At 41.3% G+C, this 24,891-nt stretch overlaps 1 protein-coding gene across 1 annotated transcript in view; it reads left to right on the top strand.

The window, feature by feature from the left end:
- The first annotated feature begins 2,431 nt into the window (after positions 1-2,431).
- The window catches only part of CDH20 (cadherin 20), a 50,051-nt gene continuing 27,591 nt past the window's right edge, over positions 2,432-24,891 (top strand). The window contains exons 1-5 of the mRNA XM_047086313.1: positions 2,432-2,677; positions 10,574-10,868; positions 11,385-11,504; positions 14,164-14,331; positions 19,053-19,240. Coding sequence (XP_046942269.1) covers positions 2,432-2,677; positions 10,574-10,868; positions 11,385-11,504; positions 14,164-14,331; positions 19,053-19,240 — 1,017 coding nt within the window. The remainder of the gene's footprint in view (positions 2,678-10,573; positions 10,869-11,384; positions 11,505-14,163; positions 14,332-19,052; positions 19,241-24,891) is intronic.

Raw genomic sequence — 24,891 nt, 5'->3', positions numbered from 1 at the left:
TACATGTGAAACACAGATACCAAAGGAAATACACTAAATAAAGTGTGTGTGTGTATTGAGTTTAGTCTAACTTTGATAAATGCAATCCCAGAAAAGAATTTTTCTCTGTTCTACAGAATTTTCAAATAGCTAGCTGGTCCTTCATTAAGCTCCCTTATATGGAAAAAAAAATAATGTTGTTTATTAGAGAATTAGGCTGGGTCAGAATCTACTACCCCATAGTACTTATCCCAGATATAGAAATCTGAAATAATATATATACATTAAGTCCTTTCAAAATTATGGTCCAAAAAGTGCCCATGAAATATGGTTCAGGCTCAGTTTCGTCGTTTTTACACACATGGTCGTTCAAATGTCAGCTGGCTCCCCAGCCATTTACAGAGTACGTTCGCCTACATTCTCTCAGCTGATAGAACCTCAGGGTAGTCCTGTGGAGTAGGTACAATTACGCCTCCCTACTTAATAGGAGGAACGGAAGTTTACAGAGTGAATAAGTCAGAGGTAATGAAAATACCACCAGGGGCTGAAGTATCGGACGCTTAATCTAATGCTCTCTGGGGAAGTTACACATGGATTTGTGCTTCACAACACATGGAATAATCCCCTCGTGATGACGCATCACAGTATTCTGGCAATAGCTTTTTGGGGCCATGCCCTTCGGTCCATCTTTTAAGTCCCTAAAACAGCATAACTGTTTCTCACCAATCTTTGTTCATTAATCCATCTCCTCGGGTTAAGACTCCTTCTTCCAGAACAAGACTCCTTCTTCCCTGGAACTGGGTTTCTGCCTATCTGTCCAAAGAGGAAACCGCTAATACTTGGTGAGCAACCTTCTAACACACCATTGTTCTTTATTAACAAACATGTCACCTTAAATAAGGTACACCTAGCTTGCTTTTACTTAACAGTCAATCTGCCTTTCAAGCTAGAACTTGAGGCATAGCCTCCCATTCTATTACAGAAATTCCCTGGTCTCCCCAGCTTGTCCTCTTTACCAGTTCTCTCTGAAGTGATTTCTTACACAGAAATGAAATGGCATATTGTGTGAAATGATTATAAGATATCTTTTTAATTCTTTTGTTCATTTCAACAGTGAGTATTTGAGAGGTCACTAAAATGAGTTCTGATGACAGGTAGAAGGTGGTAATTGAGATGGCATCAATGCGTTCATTTTAAACCACTTGCAGAAAAGGAGCATTGTTTAGCTACATGGGTCGGAAATCCCCAAATACACACATTTGTTCTGAGATGATGACAGCAGTTCTCCACATCAACAGTGAAAATATTAAGCCCTCAGTACTTTGGTTGTGCTGACAGAGTGGTGGAAGGGCTATGCCATTTCATGACACCCAGCCAAAGTCAAAGAAGAAAAGGTTGATGAGGTCATAGCCCAGGAGTGAGGTCACCAGCTAATCTGACTTCATAGCAACCAAAGAAGTTTGACTGATGAAAAGGTGTCCCCAGGGCAGAAGTCAACATCCCTTTGTCTAAATGACTCTTTCAGATCAGGAAAAAAATGTGTTGGCTAGCCTCTCTTCACATGCCCACAGAGGCATGTGACTAATGGCACTTTTAAAGTCTGGTGTGAGTGATATAATGATTAACTGGCCGTTCAAATCCTAGAAAGGTCACATTAGCAGCCCCTCTCAGTGCTTCAGAGCCAAAGCAGTAGAGTGTGAAACTCAGACTCCACCAGGAGGTCAGAGAATGATTAGAGTCAGAAAGGGATCTGTAGCTGCCTGTAAATGAAGTCCAAGATTCCTAATATTATCGATAACATGGGGTAGACACAAGATAATTGTGGGTGGCAAAAAAAGATAGTTAGATTTGCTTTTGGTTTTTTAATGAGCCAAGAAAAGCAGTTGGGCTAATGAAAATATTAGTTATTAGCTGTAAATTTTGGAAGCGAACGCTATTTTTAAGAGTTTAGGAGGCTGCCTGATCATAAATATTTCAAAGAGCGCACTATTAATTCAAGCCAATCAATAATACAGCATAACCCTCCAACTATGATATCAATGAGAAGAAATTTATTCACCAGTTTTATTCCCGCTGAAATCCATATCCAAAGGCTTGCGATTGATTATAGCTAGATAGGTTGTCTTCTTTTTATTAAAATATTATTTGTTACTCAAACATTTCTAAAGCAATAACATGTGATGACTCTTTAATTCATGGAGTAGAGAACGGAATATTTACTGACATTTCTTGAAAACTTGCTATAAGCCCACAGGAAAGAACTGACATCAACACAGTGTGTTCTCCTTCACTTGACAGGAAGTCAACTTCAAGCAGATTGACTTGAATCGGGATCTCATTTGAGAAGCCTAAGTGTCCGGTAAACTGTAGTAGTTATTTTTTATTTGGAAAACCCTCAAGTTCCAGTGGCTTTATCATCCTGTACTTTACTTTCTGAAAACCTGGCAATCCCATGTGGACTTCTGGTAGAATGAGCAATGCAAAGAGCTGGCTGGGACTTGGCATGTCCTTGTACTTCTGGGGACTGATGGACCTTACGACCACCGTTCTCTCCGGCACGCCAACACCACCAGGCAAATTAGAAGCGCTCCTGTCAGATAAGCCACAGTCACACTCGCGGACAAAGAGGAGCTGGGTTTGGAATCAGTTTTTTGTTCTGGAAGAGTACACTGGAACCGACCCTTTGTATGTCGGCAAGGTAAGAATGGCCACACAGACACATTATCAGGGTTCTGAATATTGAAAGAGAGTATGAATATGAACTGAATACGAAAAGGTCACCGAGTCCATGTTTGGGTCCTGAGAACAATTTTACCTAGCGGTATGTTACTTGACAGCTAGTTGAAATCTAATTTTTGCTTTGTCAGATACCAGTCAGGAAAGGAAAGATTTCTCGCCTTGTTCATATGTCTGTTCTAAGTGGGAAAAAACAAGGAATTGGATTTTGGAGGAAAAGCCTGGGACCCTGCGAGAAACATTCGAGTCCCAAAAGAGGCAGCAGCAGCCTGGGGAATAACAGGATGGGGAAGAAACTGGGAAATGCAAAGGGAGGAGTGGAAGAAGGGTTTTTTTTTTTTACTTTGCTTTGTTTTGGTTTTTTTTTTTTTTTTTTTTCCAAAGCATTTCCACAGGTATTGCCTGGGGCCTAAATTTAATGGAAAAAAAAAAAAGAATAAAACATTCTTCATTTCAGAAGATCCTAGCATGCGCTTTAGAATAGTTGGAGACAATCAATGAATATATTTATAAACTTTACACTCGAATTCCCTTGATTTATCTATCATCATTTCATTTTTAATCCAGGCTTTCTCCTGTGTTTACTTTATTTGGATGCTAATCAGAGACCATTTTGTGAAAGCAACCAAGTGAGAGAAAAGGGGAAACAAGGACCTAATTAGAAAATAAATAATTCATTCAAATGATAACTTAAACACCTGTTTAGCACAGAGGCTAAGAATGTGGGTGGGCTTCAGAGTCAAACACATGTGGGTTCAAAACCCAGCTTTACCAACTGCTTCCGGAGTGACTCTGGACAGGACACAAAGCCCCATTAGCCTCTGTTTCCTCAAACATCAAATGGGGATAATAAAAGAACTACTACTTCCCAAGAGTTGTCTCTTTCCTCAACTCCCACCCACTTGTGGATTCAGATCTGACTTCTGTCTGCTGCATTAAAGTTGTGTCTTCAGTGCCCCCAAGGACCTCCCTACTACCAAATCCTGTGGTTTCATATTATGGAACTGCCCGACACAGCCTCAGACGCTGCCCACTAGTCCTTCCTTCTTGACTCACTTTTCTCTCTCTGCCTCATGATCGTCACAATCCCATTTTCCTTCCTTCCTCCTCAGCCTCTTTGCTGGTCTTCTCCCTTCACCTGACACCCTCCATTAGTGGTCCATCTCGTCAGCTTTGCCTGGGCTCTCTTCTCTACCCACATTCATGCTCTGGATGGATCTGCCACGCCCTATGATTTTCAACACCACCTCTAAACCAATGAATCCAAAACTCTATCTCTGGCTCAGACCGCTCGTCTGGGCTTCAGACTCATAAACCCCACTGCACACGTGATAGCTCTCCATTTATGGCTCAAAGCCCTCCCAAACGTGGCATATCCGCTAAGGAATTCTTGGTTTTCTTCCCAAATCGAGTCTGCCCACCCCTGGCATCTTCCCTATGTTCGCACTGCCATCACTCAGTTTGTAAAACCTTTCTCTTGCCCCCCACATGCTCTCCACCGGCAAACTGTCAGTCCCTTGCCAAAACATATCCCCAAATCCTTCATTCCTCCTCCCTCCACTTCCCCTGTCGCCTCTCACCTTTGCAAACGCCTAGACTCCCAACCAGTTTCCGCACCTCCACCCACACTTTCTTCCAATCCAATCTCCACACATGAGAGTCAGACCATGTCCCTCTTCTTCCATCCTTCAATGTCCTCCCATTGTACTCTGAATCATCCAGACTCCTCCCCATGGCTGCCATGGCTATTCCTCTGTGACCCAGCCTGCCTCCTGGCCTCCTGCCACACTGCAGGCCACTCTTTCTTTCCCTTGGTCTCATGTTCCAGAGACATAGCTTCCTGGTACTTCCTACAACTTGCCAAGCTTTGCCTTATTGTTCCATAATAAAAATTCTTCCTCTGGCTTCTTTGGTGGTTGGCTTCTCCTGGCTCCTTAGGGCTCATTTTGAATCTAGGTCTTTCTTGACCATTCTCTAAGGTAGGCCCCTTGGTCAGGCTCTCTCACTACCATTATTTTTTTCAGACCTCTAATCACAACCCACAATATCTCATCCATGTGTTTATTGACAGGAGCATTGTCTGAAGCCTTTGGACTAGACTCTAATAAGGGCAAGGACATTGCTCCCATTTTATCCCCAAGGCCTAACACAGCACCTGTCACATAGAAGGTACTCAAAAAGACATTTAATAAGTGAATACCTCATGGCACAGTAAGGGTTAAACAAGCTACTACATGTAAAGTGCTTAGCACAGTACTTGGTCCAGAGTAAGATCTTCACAACCATGACTCTGTAGCAGTAGTGCTAAGGATAGTGGTGGTAACAGCGGTAGGCAGGGATTTCGTCACAGGAACTCAGTAGCTCAGGATGCATACACCTAGTGCAGCTGCAAATCTCTTAGCCTCAAAATCTGTGGCTTTGACTTTCTTTCTCTCCATCCCTCATGCACAACCAGTCACCACATCCTGTCAGCATCTCCTTGCCAGTTTCTCTCAGAGTCACCTCATCCTCTCCAGGCTCTGTCATTACTGTGGTCCCTCTGCTCCTCATGATTAGATTAAGTAAGCAGCCACTGCCCATCTCCCTGTAGAGAGGATCTTCCCATTCCTCCCCCCAGGACTCAGGACATTCATCTCCTTGAAGCACCCTTTCCATCATGTCACTCCTCTGATTAAGAAAGCGTTGTGGCTCCAGTGCTTATCAGAGCTCTTAGCATATAGTTCAAGGGCTTGCAGAAAATGAGTCCTTCTCCCTTACCCGGCCCTCCCCCATGATTTCTCAAATCTAGTCCCGATCCCAGTCACGCTGGTCTCCTTACTGACCCTGACACACACACCTAGGGCATCTGTCCCTACCTCAAACGTGTACTCAGGCTACTTCCCTGCGCAGGACACACAATCACCAGCTCTCTGCTGAATTAAGTTCAGATTTCTCAGGGCCCTAGTTTAAAAGCCACTGCCATCATGAACACATCTTCTATCTATTCAGAATTCCAAAGGCTTCTAGCTACTCATTATTTGTAAAATATTTCTTCCAACTAGACATACATGGCTACTGCTAAAGTAAGTTTCGGAAAATACATTTGTATTCAGTAGTTGCTTTGTGTGCATGTACAGTCTAGAGCCCCCTTCCCTTCTCCCGTGGGTGGAAACGGAGATGCCATCTGTAGCCTTCCCTACGCTTCTCCAACCCTGAGCACCCAGCACAGAGCTGGACATATAAAACTACAGAAAGACGAGGGCACCTAACGTTTTACCGGGCTTCCACAGGACCACATGCCAGGCACAGTCACACAGAGCAGGTCACTTAACCATCAGAACAATGCTGTGAGGCGAATATGATTCACCACTTTCCGATACTCAGCCGACCGAACACGGCTCAGAGAGGTTATGCTTACTGCCCCCAGTTACAAAGAAGGTAACAGGAAATCTGACACTGAAGCCACGGGTTTTCCTTTTCACTGCCCTGAGATTTGGCCCTAAGAAATACACACAAGAGTCGATGGCGTTAGGGTGACACCAGGAATCCAAGCAAGCCTGACTGCTTCCTGACGTTGGGAATGCTTGGCTGTGTAGCACCCTCGAGCACTCATGATTAGTGCCCACCCTTTCCTAACTACCCCAACCCAGGACACAGAACACCCTGCGTGCATCTCTTCAGCCACCTTGTTCAACCAACACTGCGCAGCCTCTGAAGTGGGGTGTGACCTCCACATTTTATATTCACTTACCCAGGCACTTCCCTCCGCCCTCACTTTGTTAGGAAAGAGAATCCATCCACTTTCACTCCCTCTCCCCCCCAGGGGCATTCAGTTTGTCACCCTGAGCTCCGGAAGATGTCTGTTTAGAGAGCCTGCCTGAGTATTTGCCTATTTCAGAAGGAGTATGGCAACAATTACCGGCTGTAATTGGTGTGGCCTTATAAAACCCACACTGGGCTTTCCAGGGACAAGGCAGTGTCAAGTTAAAGCTAGATTATATTGACATATGCAAAGACGGGGATGCAGAGAGCCGGTGCCTGGGCACGACGCTGCGGTTCCAAGGCATGCTGAGGTCCACAGCTCCACGGCAGCTGTCTGACCACAAAGTGGAAGCACTACTGCATTCCTGGAATTGTACGAGGCACTATGAAAGATGGCCAAAACAGAGTGAAAATCACCCTTGATTTTAAAATCCTGAATCAACCAAGATTTGTCACAATCTACATGGACTGCCCATCATTCACTACTCCTTTAGCTGAACTGAAGCATTACGAGGGTAAGCAGGATATCCACCTGTCTTATTCTGCCTGGATTTGGGGGAGAAGAATGTTCTCCCAAGATGTGCATGAGCATGTGCTGCCAACTCCATTCCAGAAGCTCCTTACCTTCTTCAGAAGAGCTGGCACTCAGACAGTGTTAGTTGAATTAGATACGGTGAAACGGAAAACACATTTTTAGTACACTGCCAATCTGCTGAGTGACTTCGGGGAAAACCGTCAACGTCTCATGTTTGCAACGGTCGCAACCAAACGTGTCTTCTACGGCTGGTAAACCCTAATATTAAATGCGCACTACCAAGCTGCTCCGGAAGCTGGGGTCTCTTGGCTCTGTGTTCACCTTACCATACTCCACACGGTGATGTCAAGACGCAGACTTTTCCCGACCAGCTCCCCCTTGGGTTCTGACGGTACGATGTACTAGAGGGAGAACCAGAGGCAGGAAGAGGGAGAAGGGACTTGTTCTGGAAGCCAGCAAATGGCTCCAGTTCCTGGATGCTTCCCCCACCCCCAGCACAGCACCAGCCTCGCCACACCCCCTCAACAACAGCAGCACGACTGGATGGTACACCCTTCTCAGAAATCGGAGTCTGAAGTCTGAGAGAAGTGCGTGATAGGGGCACGTCCACTGAGCTCCTGAAGCCCCAGCCCCAGGAGGCCGTGCTCCCTCCTCGGATGCCTCAGGCCCAGCCTCCTCCAAACATCTAGATTCCAGAAGCGCCAACTGCTGCCCTCTGTTCCCCCAGCCAGAGGGACGCTAGCTGTTTCCTGGAATTTCTCTCTCTCTCTCTCTCCAATACTTCCATGTTCCCTTTTTGCCTTTTCAATCCTCCATATTAAATTCACTCTGCGAACATAACTCGTTTAGGTTTTGTTCCCTGACTGGATCCTGAACTGATACAATGATATTCCTCAGAAAACAGTTCTGTGTAAGCAGATTCTGGTCCCTTTCATAGCTGGTCCCCATCTCTTCCTGTCCACGAGAGGCTCATCATGCCTCTTGTTCCTTCCTCTCCTCTCCCTCTTGCACACGGGCTCACACACACACACAGAAGCTACCTGCAAGATGCTTGCTAGCTCTTCTGAGACAAAGGGAACAAGATCCCACAAAATGCTTTAAACCTAACCCTGTATGCTACATGCCCCATTCGATACACTTGTACTGAGCATTTGCTGCATGTGAGAACCCACACTGCGATGAAAGCCACATGGTTCCTGCCTTCAAGGAACCTACCATACAGAGTTCCTCAAATTCTTCTCCCAGCACTGACAAAAACAGAGAACAGATCTGAGGTTCAGCCCAGATAATACTGACCTCAGCCAGCCGGATGGCTCCTAAGGAACTAGAACCCCCTGCAGCAGCAATGATGTTAGTCTTCTGTTATTTATTAAGCTCTCCCCACAGGCAGAACACTTATGTTTGGTCTATAATGATAGAGAGCATGCTTAGTTTTTTTAAGGACCATAAGATAAAACTTTTTAGATAATACGCAGAACACCTCAAAACAGTCCTGTGTACTTCATGTCAGATATTCTTTTCTTTTCCCCCTAAATAATCTGCCATGCCCTAAATGAACCTATCTCATTCTAAATGTTCTATGTCACATGCCTTAAGATTACGTGTCTTACAACATATATAAATACTCAGCAACTTTTTTTAAGTTAAAAAACATCCTGAGGTCCTTGTCCTCCTTCGCCCAATTCCATCCCTTTGCCTGGAAACACAGCTCCCAATGGAATGGATTTTCATTTCTTTGTGGCCAGGTCCCAACAAAATGGCTTTCTATTCTACACAATAAGAGCTGGCCACCTCTTTTTTTTTTTTTTAACTGCATTATTAGAAGATTTGGATTGCAAAAAATAATAATACTGTATACGGTATGAGGAAACGTGAGAATTGCATATTCTAAATCGAATTCTTGAAGTAGAAAAAAAATCAACAGCTATTTTTTCAGTCAATTTTATTCTCTTATTTCTCTTCTCTAGATAAGACACAGCTGAATTCCTCTAGGCGGCAAAACAGTTGCCTGCATGATTTGGCCGTGAGTCAATCTGAGATCACCTCAGAGCCAGCCACAACCTCCAAACCCACCCTTGTCTTAGGAAGCCGTGAATACATTTTTCAGGTGTTCTCCTGGTATCTGTGCCACCTAATCCTCAGAGTAACACTGTCCCAGCAATGCTTCAGGCAGCCTTCTGCAGCTTTTACTGTTAGACTGTGCATAATAAAAAAGCCAACAGGTGGTTTCAGCCGTCTCTGCTAAACTCTTGAAGATTTGAAGGAAGCAGAGAAGATTTGGGGCTGTTAAGACCCTTTTCTCTATGCACATCACCATTACTATCATCATCATAATCGGCCCCATTTGTAGCGCTCCTATTATGGGAAAGATAGTGTGCCAGGTGCTTTACATCCATTAGTTTCTAATGATCCCAACAACCCTTCAAAGTAAGTATTAATGATGTTCTCCACATTTATAATATCAGAAATTTGAGACTAACAAACATCCAGTACTTTGTCAGGGCCCTCAATTTATAACCGCCTTCATGTTTTAGACCCCATTTATCTGCCCCACTAGCTTAAGCGTAACACCGGGTTGCCTGATTTATAAACTAAATCTCTGAACTGTGCAAAGTGCTAAAACCCAGGCAACCACAGACCTAGTGGTGGCCCCCTTTAGAGAGAAACTCTTATTATATGATAACACAAAATTCCAGGATTCTTGCCATAGAACTGTATCTATAATTACAGATGCAGAAGAAACATCTTTCTAGGCCTACTATGAATATAGGGCCCCGGACTCCTTTTGAGAGTGCATCAGTCATTACAGACAGAGTAATCCAGTAGAAAACACAGTTGGATGGGCAGATAAAAGCATGTCCCCATCCACATACAGATTTGAGTGGTTCAATGACAAGCCCAGGAAACGGTCCCACCAAAGAGAGATACACTCATGCAAATAATAACAACCTCTGGTAAACCCATGTTGACACCTGAAACACAAGCACTCATAGTCCTACCGAATGCAATTACTGGATTAGGACCACAGCATCAGAGAGTTTCAAGAGTCCCTGGAAGTCATTACAATTTCCAGTACAGTGGCCACAGCCTATTTTTAAATCAGTTCATCAGTTTTTCAGGCAACTTGAATCATCAGCAGGTTTTTGAAACTCAAAAACTTAATTTATGTCAAAAACTTTACTTTTAAATATTAGGCTTGTTCATTTTTTTCTTAAGTGGAAAAGCTAGGTTCCTCCTTATGATACTTGCTTCTATTCTCATGCTGGGGGCCTATACTTCCAGAACTCCTGTTTTCTAGACTTCTCAGGGAAAAGAACCTAAAGATATAGTGGTAAGTCTAGGATACTGAATGTGATATGGAAAAACTTTACTTACTCATCAGTCTGTATTTGCTCCTTGATACAATCATGTTCAACGTATGGTAATTCTCTGTAGATCAACATTTTAAACACTTGAGTGAAAAAAAAAATTACTACTGTTTGAAAGGAGGTCATAAGTTTGGACCAAACTGACAATCCATTTATTTCCAACACCTGTTCATATCCATAATGAGATTTCAAGTTTCTCTGTTTGTTTCCCCAGCTCCATTCAGACATGGACAGAGGGGATGGATCCATCAAATACATCCTCTCAGGAGAAGGTGCAGGCATCGTGTTTACCATCGACGATACCACTGGAGACATCCACGCCATTCAGAGGCTTGATCGAGAGGAAAGGGCCCAGTACACTTTAAGGGCTCAAGCCCTAGACAGGAGAACAGGCAGGCCTATGGAGCCGGAGTCTGAGTTCATCATCAAAATCCAAGACATCAATGACAATGAGCCCAAGTTCCTGGATGGACCTTATGTCGCCACTGTGCCAGAAATGTCACCAGTGGGTAAGGTGGAGAGTCACTGATTCTCACAAAAAGCAGTTCTACAGAAGATCGCCCTCTTTATACCCAGAAAGAGAGAATGTGCACAACAGCTCACAAAGTATAAAACTGGACCAAAAATGATAACCAAGTCCTTAGGCAGGAAACTACACAGACACTGAAATCAGTCATATTAAAAAATAATAGTAATAATAAGCCTAGCGTGGTTATTTGGTTCTGATTCTTAAAAGACAGATGATAGACGGACACATGTTTGGTTCATGAGGAAGAAGCATTTTGGTATTATCAAAAGAGCAATGAAGAACCCAAAGGCTGTGTTCCTCTTGCTGGTTACTAAGAATTTAAAACACAAATAACTCTTGTCCCACTAGAGAGGCACCAGATAGGAGTTATGGAAACCTGACCTCAAAAGGGATGCTCCCAAGGAAACAAACGTAACAATTCCAAATGCCCCTTCCGGACTGCATCCGGCCTTTAGCAATTCAACTTGAACAGGTTTCCATCATCTCTCTTCCTCAGGGACCTCTGTCATCCAGGTGACAGCCACAGATGCTGATGATCCAACCTACGGCAACAGTGCCCGGGTAGTATACAGCATTCTCCAGGGCCAGCCATATTTTTCTGTGGACTCCAAAACAGGTATCTGATGAAAGTTGTGGGAGGTGGTTGCTTTATTCCCTATTAATTTGTAACTGCTGCTTACGGCAAACTCAACTCTCCTTTTCAAGGACTCTCTAGGGACCGTATAAAACAAAGGAGATTGTTACAAGCTTTAGGATTAAGACAGGAAACCAGCACTGCCCCGGTGGGTAAGAGCAGGGCTACGTATAGACAGTGTACCAAATGTGACTGGAGAGGCCAGAAAGCCTGCCTACACAAAGGTATAGCCTCACTAGCCTTCAATAACTCCTACAGCTGAATTTATCCCCAGGGAATATCTTTCATCTCTCCAGAAAGACCTGAGAGGATTGACACATTAACCTGGGCTTGCTAGAGAACTAGGATCATTGATTTTGAAACTATGAAGAGCCTTAGGGGAATCATCCAGTCCATCACTGGTCACTTAACAGATAAGGAAATTGAGAACTGAGACCTAACAAAGTACTTCTATTTATAGATATGTCCCCTGACATGTGGTTTGATGTTCTTCCCACTGAGCCACCCTGCACTAAGCAGAAAACACGGCCAGAATAAATGGATGCTGGGACGCACAGGTTTTGTTGAGGCGGGGGAAAGAGCACAGAGCATGAGATGTGGCCCCCCAAAAGGCAGGTACTGAGTGGGAAGCTCTAGCAGGGGGGACAGCATAAACAATTGGATGGGTAAGGAGGAATGTGGCAGAAAAGACAGAAGTTTGGTTGTGTTTTTCTCTTTTGTTTCAGTTCTACCTGAGAGTTTTGACTACAGAATTTGTTTTATCATTATCTTGCACTTGTGCCAATCTTTCTTCCTTTTAAAACACTTTCACAGACATTACCATATTTGAGCCTCCCATTATTCTTGTGAACTCATGAAACACACGAGTGCGCCATTATTCCCATTTTACATACCAGAAAATTGAAGACCTAAGAGTAATTAACAAGGAACTTGAGTGAAGAAACTTACAGTCACAGAGGTAGAGTAAATGGTGAACACTCAAAGTCACCTCTCCATTTGAAAGAAAAAAAATACATTTCCATTAGCAACCTGATAGAATTTTTTTTTCCAGAAGTCCTAAGGGGAACCAGGCATTCAGAAAATTATATCATAAAAGTAGAAAGTGAAGGAGTATAAATTAGTAGGAGGAAAGAAAAAAGGTTGCAGTGAGGGACTTCTATAAAACAGTAACTTTAACAATTCTACAAATGGGGGGGGGGGGGGTAGTGAGGAGATGCCCACAGGGAAGAAAAATACAGAAGAAGAGGGTAACGTGTCCTTTATATCCTAAGAGGAACCTTACATTATTTTGACAGCTCCCAGGGGGTATCTTTAGTGTTAAGGTCAAAAATACATGAAAAGATAGTTATTGCTGTACCCATTGGGCATTTTAAAAAAGGAAAATGCTGCATATTTCACTTAAGAATGTTGTTACTATAATGCAATATATACACTACAGGAGTAAACTGGAGACAGGTTTGTGGTTCCCAATGTCTTCTGTTTGCATGCAAAAGGTCTATTTAGCCCAGGGTCATGCTGTAAACTTGCAGTAAACAAGCCTTTAATCTTTGCCTAGAGTGTAGAGAAGTCAACTTTTCTAAGTAGCAGGGCTAAAAGGGAGATAAAACATTACAGCACATCCTCCGCAGGATCAAAACAACACATTTCACTGGATTTTGATTTAGACCCCTCTTCTTAAATGGCACTGTATCATCGCAATGTGATGCTGCTCCTCACTGTCTGGGGAAGTTCGTCCCTTACGCATGTTAAAAATGAACAACCCAACAGAGCATCTTTCATGTCCCAGCTCACGGAAATCAGTGAAGCACAGAGGTAAGCAGAATGTAACAAAACCGAATGGATATATAAGAAAAGAAAGCGTATCAGAATTCCAAACCTGCTTACAGGTATAGGGGAGGCAGGGAAAAGCAGACTAGGAGTGAGCTGCCTAAAGAAAAGTCATTCACACTACAAAGGCTCTAGGGGCTGAAGAAAGAGCAAGCTGAAAGAGGGAAATCTAAAATACAGATTTGCAGACACATGAGGCTTTGTTTTCCAGACGCAAAGCCCCAGTTTTCTCTGGTAAGACAGAGCCCCTTGAAATCTGCCCAGACTGCAAGTCCCTAACTCTGTTGGAGAACACTGCTGCCACCTCCTGTTCTCTCCCGGTAATGCTGCCAAAGGAAATGGGCTCTGAGCTCTTCCTGAGGGAACAGGGCCTACTCACCAATTGTTTAATTAAGCACAGCATTTTTTTGAAGCTAGACTCCTGACCTCAAGTTTAATAAAACACAGATGATTTGCATCTCGACTCTAGATATTAACAATGCACAAGGGAGAAACCTAGAAGCCCATCTTAAACACTGCATTTGCGGTTTTATTTTTAAAAACAAAATCTTAGGGCAACTGGGTGGCTCAGTCGGTTAAGTATCTGACTCGGTTTCACCTCAGGTCATGATCTCACAGTTCGGTTCGTGGGACTGAGCCTGTTCCCGTTGACAGTGCAGAGCCTGCTTGGGATTCTCTCTCTCCCTCTCTCTCTCTGCCCCCGCCCCCACTCGTGTGTGCACGCGCACAAGAGCTCTCTCTCTCTCTCAAAAAATAAATAAACAAAACTTTAAAAAAAAATAAAAATGAAAACAAAATCTTTTCTGCCCTGCAGGTGTCATTAGGACAGCTCTCATGAACATGGACCGAGAAGCCAAAGAATACTATGAAGTGATTATCCAAGCCAAGGACATGGGAGGGCAGCTTGGAGGGTTAGCTGGGACCACAACGGTCAACATCACCCTCTCAGATGTCAATGATAACCCACCCCGCTTTCCCCAGAGTGAGTACCTAACCAATGAGAGTATAGATCTCAGGCCAGAGGGATGCACCTATTACAGAAATGAAAGAAAAAGGGCAGTCTGAGTTCCTCCTTAAGTTCAATTATCCATGGGTTCCCTTCATACATTTATTGTGCAATTCTCACATAAACATTTCCCTTCTAGGTCCCAACATCCCATGGCACTATACCAGTGTTTCTCACTTTTTTCATTATCACCTCTCTCTGGAGCTCTTCTAAACTTTTTTTTTTTTTTCCTTGATCGTCATGCCCTGCACCCTGCCCCATAAAATTAAATAGTAAGGAATGAGATTTTGTTGGATAGGGGTGAACTTTAGAAAGCTACAAACCACTGTAGCATCTAAGATTTTTTTTTTTCAGATCTCCCCCTTCCCCGAACCAATGTTTGTCCCCTAGGAGACAATACTGCCCTGTTGAGAATGCACACAGAGAAACTAAGCCAAAACTGTAGGTGAACACACAGCAGCCTAACTACTTAACCAGTCAACTCACAAGAGTACCAAGTACCTGCTTTGCAATGGCACCGGCCATGAGGGATACAAGATACCTGAGATCCCGTTGCTGCCCCCATGAAGCTTAAAATTCAGCTGGGGAGTACATATTCTAAACTCATCAGAAGTTAACCAACAAGTGGATTTGCCATGCCAGTTGAGTAGTGCAGAATGAAACTTTCACAATGAACTAAGAAGCCTTCACAGAAGGATGATACCTCAACAGGGGACTGAAACATATAAAAGATTTAAATAGAAAGAAAGGAGGACATTCCAGAAGGGGGAAGCCATTCAGTCATTCAAAAAAATATTTGTTTTGGGCACCATCTAGGTATGGGACATAGAGCGGTTTACAAAACAAACAAAATCTCTGCTTTCCTACAGCTCATTCAAGTAGAATCGAAATGTAAGGGAAAATATATATACATATATAATTTATACATATATATGTACATATATATACATATACACATATATGTACACATATATATACATTATATATGTATACATTATACATATATAATATATATATATATAATATATATTATATATATTATATATATATCTACAACAGAAAGACCTGGAAATAAAGTAGGGAATGGAATTTTATGTTCAAAGACCGCCTAAAAGTGGAGACGTGCTCTTCAGTGTTTCAAATGTGTTATATTTCTAAAGGAAGTCACTGAAAAGTTTTTGAGCAAGACAGAGACATAAAAGAAGGCTAATCTGACAGCCAGGTACAGGAGGGGTTGGCAAAAGTGGAGGCTAGAAGCTGGGGAACCTGTCAGGGGGCTTTTACAATGGTCGAGATTTGACCTAATAGGGACTTAAAGAAACAGCAGAAGGACTGGAGTGGGACTAACAAGAAAACATGGATTTCTGTCTCCTGATTTCCTGGCTGAAGGAAACATGGCAGAGGGTGGAGTCAAAGATGACTACGATGTTTTAAGTCTGGGTGACACGGAGAAGAATCGTAGTGCTGATGGAAATAGAGGATGCATAATGGAACCAGTGGCAGGGAAGGAGGAAGACAAATACGGATTTGAATATGAAGTGACAGCAGGACAATCTGATTGAATGTCCTTAAGGAAGGTGGAAATACAGAGCTGTAACTGTGGAATGGAGCCCAGCAATGGAGAAGGGAATTTGAGAATCAGATGCCTAAAGGGAGCCGTTGGAGAAATGAGAATTCCAGGTGAAAGCACCCACAATTCCAGGTGAAAGACTTGACCAGGGAAATCAGGTTAAAAAAAAAAAAACTAAACTAAACTAAACTAAAACCAGAGTCAAGCCAGACTAGTAGCTGAGTAGCTATATTCTGAATCAGACAGACCAAGTGAGCCATCTCCTTTATCTCTGAAAGATAGGAGAAGTTCAAATACTCACATACAACTGGTGTACACAAAGACCCCCATGAGATTTTATGAAACAGAAAGGCAGGACACTAGGTAAGAATTTCACAAATGGCACAAGCAAGTAGGCTGAGAAGCTGACTAGCTCTACCATACTGAAGAGCAGTGCATCGTGGAACAGTTTGTGAAATGCCATATGGATTGGTTTCTTACTGCTTTCCTGATTCTGTGGGTTCTATCTTTATTACTTCACAAATGGCTCATATTGCACACTATAGATTATATACACTATATATATATATATACACTATAGATACTATTTATACTATATATATATACTACATATATACTATATATATACTATATATATACTATATATATACTATATATATACTATATATATATCATAGATTCTTGAACATCCTTAAACTACCCTATTTGGCTTTTTAAATTTAACACTAGAGGGTATCTCCAATGAAAACAGGGCAAAAAACCACGTTATTATGTAGCTCCTAAGTGTGTGAATTTGGACAAACCGCAGGAAACTCCTATCACCCCAAACCTGCCAACTTCACAACGGCATCACACAACACAACGAGAACCAGGGTTTTAGTCCTGCCCCGCAAGCCAACATCTTAACACCCATTCTAAAGCAAACATTTTGAGTTGTCACTTTTTCAAAATAATGGAGAACCCAGCGTAGAGTAAAAGCATGGACTATGTTGCACAGAAGATGAAATGTAAATACATAAAAGTAATCGTCATTAGGGCGCCTGGGTGGCCTAGTCAGTTAAGCATCCAACTCTTGATCTCAGCTCAAGTCATGATCTCACAGTTCCCGGGTTTGAGCCCCGTGTCAGGCTCTACACCGTCAGCACAGGGCCTGATTTTCTCTCCCTCTCTCCCTCCACACTGAGCATGGAGTCTGATATAGGGCTTGATCCCATGACCCCAAGATCATGACCTGGAATGAAATCAAGAGCTGGATGCTCACCCGACTGAGCCACCCAGGCACCCCTTGACCGCTCATTTTAAAAATTCAGTTTTCCTTCTTTCTTATAAATATTACCATAATTTGATCATGGGATGTTGACCAAATGACACAACTATTATTTTATATTGAGCAAGCTCAGTTACCTTTAACGGAACCAAATACAAAGGAATATCAAGATCTTAGGCTATTTATTTCTAATACAATCCATCATGTGTAGAAATCTTACGTATATGCTTGTTTAAACGCAGAACATGTAGCTTTCCTGGTGTGGGAAAAATACTTGTTAGTTTCTCCCAAAAGCTCTGCAATAATCCTCAACAACTTTGGAAGAGAATGGAAAGAGATCATGAAATCCAAGTGCCTGCCAGCTTAGTACAGAACTTAGCAATTTCCTGGCTCATATTTGCAAAGAACAGGCTTTATTTCTTTTCCTGTACAAGGGAGGGTGCTGTGAGCTGGTTGGGTGCTATCAACCTCCCCAAATCTTTGTGAAACTCAAGCCCTTACATCCCAGGCTTCCCTGTAGCTTGCCAATACATATTAGAATAAGAGACCATGAACATACTGAAAATATGATTGTGTGATTTTCTTTGTTATTTAGTCAGTCACATTTTGATTGACAAAATAATGAAGAACGTCAAAAAGTTGAGCCCCAGAGAAGGTAAGTTAGTGAAGACACAACTCTTTGAAAATGAAAATGAACTAAATTTAATTGTGAATTCAAAATATCAAGTTGAAAAGGAGAACATTTCCAACTCTGAGATTCTCACAGATGTGACGACTTTTGGGATATTCTAACCTGGAACAAGAGAACAAGACACAACAGAGGTCTGCAGTGGGCAGGGCTGAGGGCAAAGACGCACTGATGGACAACACACGGAGCTGGAAGCTGGTCGTAGAGTAGTTGGAGCTGCTCTTTGTGGCTGTTCCTCATTTAGAGCTCACTGATCCCCACTAAATATGGGCAAGTGGACAGAGCTAGAAACTCCATATGCTGGCCAGGCCACGAAGGAAAACGTGGGCATTTCAAGTGTGAACAGAATAAATACATACTTTGCAATCATATTTTTTCCTCTGTCAGAAGGAATTAACATTTGGGGAAATAGTTCATTAGGAGGGACCAAAAGATTGGAAAGCAAGATAATTCCTTCCACTCTGAAGGTAGAGTCACTGAAAGAAGAAATATTTTGGGGACACCTGGGTGGCTCAGTCAGTTAAGCGTCTGACTCGTGATTTTGGCTCAGATCATAATCCCACAGTTCATGGGTTCAGGCCCCGTGTTGGACTCTACACTGACAGTGTGATGCCTGCATGGGATTCTCTGTCCCTCTCTCTACCCTTCCCCCACTCTCAAAAATATAGAAACGTTAACAAGGGGGGTGGAGAAGAAATATTTTTGTTTTCATCTTGTCCTATTCTTTTTTTTTAATGTTCATTTATTTTTGAGAGACAGCATGAGTGGGGTAGGGACACAGAGAGGGGGGGACAGAGGATCCGAAGCAGGCTCTGCTCAGACAGCAGCAAGCCTGATGTGGGGCTTGAACTCATGAACCATGAGATCATGACCTGAGCTGAAGTTGGACTCTCAACCAACTGAGCTGCCCAGGCACCCTTCATCCTGTCCTATTCTTAGGATTAGGTCAAGCTATTTTGGTCCCTCCTTATCAAACATCCAGTATAGACTATGACCTCATAATGTTTGCTCAGCCTGTCTGGATTTCAGTTTTTCCTCTGTAAAACTCAAGTTTTAATTCTTAAACCAGGAGGAAGGCATTTTGCCCAGCATGTCTGATATGATTTGACACTATTGAGGCATTTTTTATAGCAACAGATTACACGAATGCATGTTCTGACCTTTCTTCACAGAACATTATCAGATGAGTGTGTTGGAATCAGCTCCAGTTAGCTCCACTGTGGGTAGAGTATTTGCCAAGGACTTGGATGAGGGAATCAATGCAGAGATGAAATACACCATCGTGGATGGAGACGGTGCAGATGCCTTTGACATTAACACAGATCCCAATTTCCAAGTTGGCATCATAACTGTGAAGAAGGTAAGGCAACCCCTCTTTTCAAATCATGTTAATGGAGGCTGGGAATATATATGAGATCAGTAAGGGCTGTTACACTAGAGGTATGTAATGTTTTAAATCCTCGGACAAATGTTCTTTCCACTTGTTAAAAAAAAAAAAAAACCTCCTTTCGCTTACATGTAAACACTGGCTGTGTCATCATTTTACAGAGAGGGTACCATGTGATGATAAAAATATAATTATGTCATTTCTCCTAAGTCATTACTTAATCACTTAAAAAAACTGTGGTAGCTTAATTCACTAATGATGTTAATGACTTGATCAATATTTACAGTTGAATAACACTCAGATTTCACTATTTTACACCATAAATAATAAAGCAAGCTATAATGTTATTTATGAGTCAATAAATAACATGCAGAGATTTTTTAATTGCTACTCGAAGATCCACAGATGCTAATTAGGCTTGGAAAAGTTTTATCAAACATAGCTACTGAGTGGTATTATCACTTGAAATTCCTTTGCTTCACAAATTACCAAGTTTTCTGAATATCAGTTTTCTGAAAACCAATTTTTTCTGTGACATAAAGCACATATGGATATATCTGGGTGGAAAATAAAACCTTAAAAAATTGAAATTTTATCGTCCTAGTAGCTCTATATGTGATAAATTCAAAAACTCATTGATTTAATCTTCCATCTCCTCTACTTTAAATACATCTAAGATATCTTATTTGTTCAACAAATATTTGTCAAGCATCTACCTATGTGCCAGGTATCACTCTACACGCATGATGCAGACAGTAAGTAAAATAACTGAAAATATCTGCCTTTGTGGTGCTTACATTCTAAAAAGGGGAAGAAGATAGTTGAAATACCAAATAAATCAACAAAGTAATATAGTACTAGGAAGTGACAAATGCCACGGTGGGGAGGGGTAAAACAGAACAAAAGTGAGATCAGAAAAGCCAACATGACTTTAAATTTAAATTGGGTGTTTGGGACTGGCTTCACAGACAAGCGACATTTATACAAAGATTTAAAGTGGGTAGAGTTACAGCACAGAGCTGGGCAGGTTGACAACGCACACCCCTGGGAGGTGCCCTACAAATGACTTCAGTGAGAACTATACACAGAGCCCTGCAGACAGGGAATGGGCATGGAAATGTTGTTCCAGGCAAAACCAGTGCCAAGGCCCAGAGATGGGCTCTGTCTAGTCTGTTTCAAAAGCAACAAAGGGGTTGATAAGGCTGAGTACAGGGGAAGACTAGTAGACGAAAAAAGTCAGACCTATACAGTCTGACTTATAGGATCCTATAAAGAGTATAGGATCCTATAAAGAGTATAGGATCCTATACTCCTTATCCTATAGGATCTTACAGGCTACTCTAAGTGCTTCTTCCTCTGAGTAAAGCAAGGAACACCTGGAGGACTTCAAAACATGTATGACATAACTGGACTTTCATTGTAAGATAATTACTCTGTAGGCTGTGTGGAAAAAAGACCATAACAGGGAAGCAATAATCCAGGTAGGAGATGATGGTGGCTTGGCCTAGGGTAGTAGGAATGGAGGTGGTGAGATGCGGTCAGAATCTGGATATAATCTGAAAGTAGAGCTAACGGGATTTCCTAACAGACTGAATGAGGATAAGAAAGAAAGAGAAGAACCAACTGAGCAACAAGAACAGAGCTGCCTCTAACTGAGATGGGAGAGTCTGCAGGTAGAGAAGGCGGCAGGCAGGTGGTGACAAATACTGGGATTAAGTGTGGACATCTTACCCAGATGGAGATGTGTCGTAACTACTGGTTATAGGAATATGGGGTCTAGAGAAGAGTTCTGGGCTGGAAATATAAATTTGGGAGTCACAAGCATATCAATGCTGCTTAAAGCAAATCCAACAGAATGACACTCCAAGGGACGGGGCACATACGGAGAAGACAGTGAAATGAGCCCTATAGCACCCCAGCATGAAGAGGTCAGAGAGAAGGGCAAGGATAAGCAAGGAGACTTAGAAGGAGAGATCAGGGAAACAGGAGGAAAATCGAGGGAGTGTGGTACCCTGGAAGGTATTAAAAACTGTTTCCAGGAGAAGGGAAAGACAAATGCTGTTGAAGATCATGTAAGAACACTGAAAGCCGACCACAGACTTTAGGAACAGGGAGATCATCGATGACCTTGACAAAAGCAACAAAGTCGTAACTTAGAATGGAGCACAAGTTAATAATGTCTTTAACGACAACTTTACTACACGCTATTCCACAGAGTTGAATTAACACTGATTTAGAAGGGAAAAGTTCACATGTTTGTCCTGTATTTACATAAGCAATATACAAATACAGCAAAAGAACAGATGTATTCAGCATTCCACCAACCAGAAATCTTTATAAACCAGCACACGATGACCTCAAAACAGTGTAAAGTGCTGATATTAACTTCAGAATAATCAAATAAACCTGGATGTAATTTAAATATTACAATTTCTTATGTTATTCTCATCCTTTGACTTAATAACACATTAGAATTATAAAGACGACTAAAAATGGTAATACCAATCTGGTATATGACATAAGATTAAGAACACTCCCCTATGATGTGGTATGCCTCAAGTAAAGAGTTAATAATACACTGCCTACCATGACTGGTAACTGTACACAAGGTAAATGCTCAAAGATTTGGAGAATTATTGTGTCTTTAATGCAAAAATTTTCTTTAAAAAAATTAAACAATCAGAAAAAGAGCTTTTGGCATTCCCCATATATTTTAAATTTCATTTTGTATCTTAAAATAATATATAAGATAATTCTAAATAATAATATATCAGTGTATTTTAAATTATTAGAATATGGCTTAGACCTTATTATAGGCCATTTATTTAAAAAAATACTATTACAATTTTGTATCTGAAGGGAACCCCACAATATTGTTTCTCCAGCTCCCTTATGTGGAGAAAAGATTAAACCTTATAAGATAGACCACTATCTTTCACTGTCATTACTAAAACTATATCCATATTTAATCAAAATAGGCTTCAGTTTTGCCAAGGTCATTTGGATTTCTCTTCTGAACTTAGGAGGTGATAGAAAATAGAATTAAAAAAGAGGTCAATAAGTTGGGTAGATGAACAAGTCAAATATAATAAATACTTTAGAGGCTATTGACTGCTCAGTCTGTACTTTTGGAACAACATTCACTCAGATGCCTGACCCACACCCATCTTCCTACTTTGTCATTAATAATGTCATATAAAAGTGAAACAGAAGTTCTGCTTTTGATTTATTTCCATAAGCCCTATTATTTGTCTAAAAAGCACATACTTTTTCAAAAAGAAAAATTAAGTTGAATTGATAGAATTGGGTCTTCATAAAACCACACTGATTACTACCCAGTATCTTGGGTCTTTTTGGCTTTTAAGTAATCAATCAATTGATTTCCAGTCTCACTCAAATGCTTGAAAGATAACTTGAAACACGTATTTTTCAGATTGCTCTTTATTCTAGACAAGCGTGCCGTTATGCCCTACTCCGGTCTTCAGCATGTCTTCTATCTGCCAGCATACAACAAGCAATTGTTTGGAGTCCATTTTCCTCTTAGGCAGGCCACAAAAAGCAAAACTTCCATATTTCATCAAATCTAAGGTGCTCAGGAAATGTAAATCACATCATTGTTTTATAAAAGAAAAAAAAACCCTTGCACTTTAAAAAAAAAAAAAACTCTTGCAATTCAAATGATACAATGCTTTCTTCTTCCTTATGGTTTTTTTGGTAAAAAGCTCTTATTGACACAGATACACGTGCTTCACTAATATCAGAGTTACTCCCTGCTGTTGTTTCCAGGCCATTCTGCCCACACAACAATTTTTGTTTCATTGTCAAATCATAGTATAATCTTTCTGGAGACATTTTAGAAGGTAATAAAGTTCAACACATGTAGTCCCAACAATGTGCAGAACTCAGCTGAAATACATGCATGCTATCTCCTGCTGGGCCTAAAGCAACTGTAAGATGCCATCAACTGGAGAAACAACTCTATTTCCAAAATGTCAAAATATGAAAAGATGCACACCTTAAAATCACTGAAATATTGTAACATAAAATCTGTGTATATTACCACCCAACTGGTACTTGTCAATACTCGTCAATACTTGAACTGAAAAACTTTTTTGCACTATTCAGTGTAACATTTTTTGCTGCCTTTCAGGTTTTAGGCCCTTGCTAGGCACTGGGGAATAAAAATCTAATTCTTAGCCTTTGCCCTTGAGTTTTGGTGAAAAGAACCAACACGGTCACATTTGTAAAACAAAGAAAGAAGAACCATAATAAAAGAACCACAAAACATGACAAAGTACTATAGGAACAGAGGAAGGAATAATTAATTCTGCTGAAGGAAAGTACATTACTATTTTGTGCCCAATTTTTTTGGTTCAATTTTCAAGAATATAATGGCTCTTCTTATGTGCTCTAAGTCTAGGAAATTTCTTGAACTTGGAACTTGGGTTCTAAGATTATTCTTCTTTGATTTACTATTATGACTATGGAAATAAACAATTCTCTGATGTTAAAAAATAAATACAAAAACTTTTCAAGACAAAAGTCAAACTCCTATATCAATTGTGAGCAAATTAAAGCTTAGGGTATTTGGGGCAATGCTTTCTTTCAATTTTAAATCATAAAATTATTTAAGTGAGGAGACAATCTTAATGTAATCATCACTGGGTAATTTATTTCCAAACAAATTTTAGCAATAACTAAAAACTCACCTTAGTCCTTTCAACAGATAGTAGTGGAACAACTGGATATCCATATGCAAGAGAAACCACTTTACTACCTCACAAAAACAAATTCAAAATGGATCACATACTTACCTAAATGTAATAAACTAAAACTATAAAATTTCTAAAAGGAAACATGGAAGAAAATCTTTCTGACCCTTATTAGGCAAAGATTTCTTAGATATGACACCAAAATGCCAATAAGAAAGTGATAAAAAAGACTTTATTAAAATTAAGAGCTTCTTTTCTTCAGGGCACCTGGGTGGCTCAGTCAGTTAAGTGTCCAACTCATGATTTCGGCTCAGGTCTTGATCTCATGGTCATGAGATTGAGCCCCACATCGAGCTCTGTGCTGGTCATGGAGCCTGTTTAAAATTCTCTTTTTCTTGGGGTGCCTGGGTGGCGCAGTCGGTTAAGCGTCCGACTTCAGCCAGGTCACGATCTCGCGGTCCGTGAGTTCGAGCCCTGCGTCGGGCTCTGGGCTGATGTCTCAGAGCCTGGAGCCTGTTTCCGATTCTGTGTCTCCCTCTCTCTCTGCCCCTTGCCCGTTCATGCTCTGTCTCTCTCTCTGTCCCAAAAATAAATAAACGTTGGAAAAAAAAAATTAAAAAAATAAATAAATAAATAAAATAAAATTCTCTTTTTCTCTCACTCAGCCCCTCCTCCACAAGCACCCATACATGCTCTCTCTTTCTCTCTTAAAAAAAAAAAAAGTTTCTTCTCTTCAAAAGCACTGTTACAACTAATCACAGGTTGGGAATAAATATTTGCCAACACATGTCAGATAAAGGACTTGAATACAGAATATATAAAGAACTCTTCAAGAAGATTTAAAAAACTGCTAAACATTAGGCATTAGGGAAACAGAAATCAAAACCACAATGAGATACTTCATATCCACTA

The sequence above is a fragment of the Lynx rufus genome, unplaced genomic scaffold, assembly GCF_022079265.1.
Source record: "Lynx rufus isolate CCGP_SWC_20201006 ecotype Redwood Valley unplaced genomic scaffold, mLynRuf1.p SCAF_20, whole genome shotgun sequence".
Classification (NCBI taxonomy): Eukaryota; Metazoa; Chordata; class Mammalia; order Carnivora; family Felidae; genus Lynx; species Lynx rufus.
Note: the sequence above shows the minus strand (reverse complement) of the source record. Positions and strands in the feature narration are given on the sequence as shown.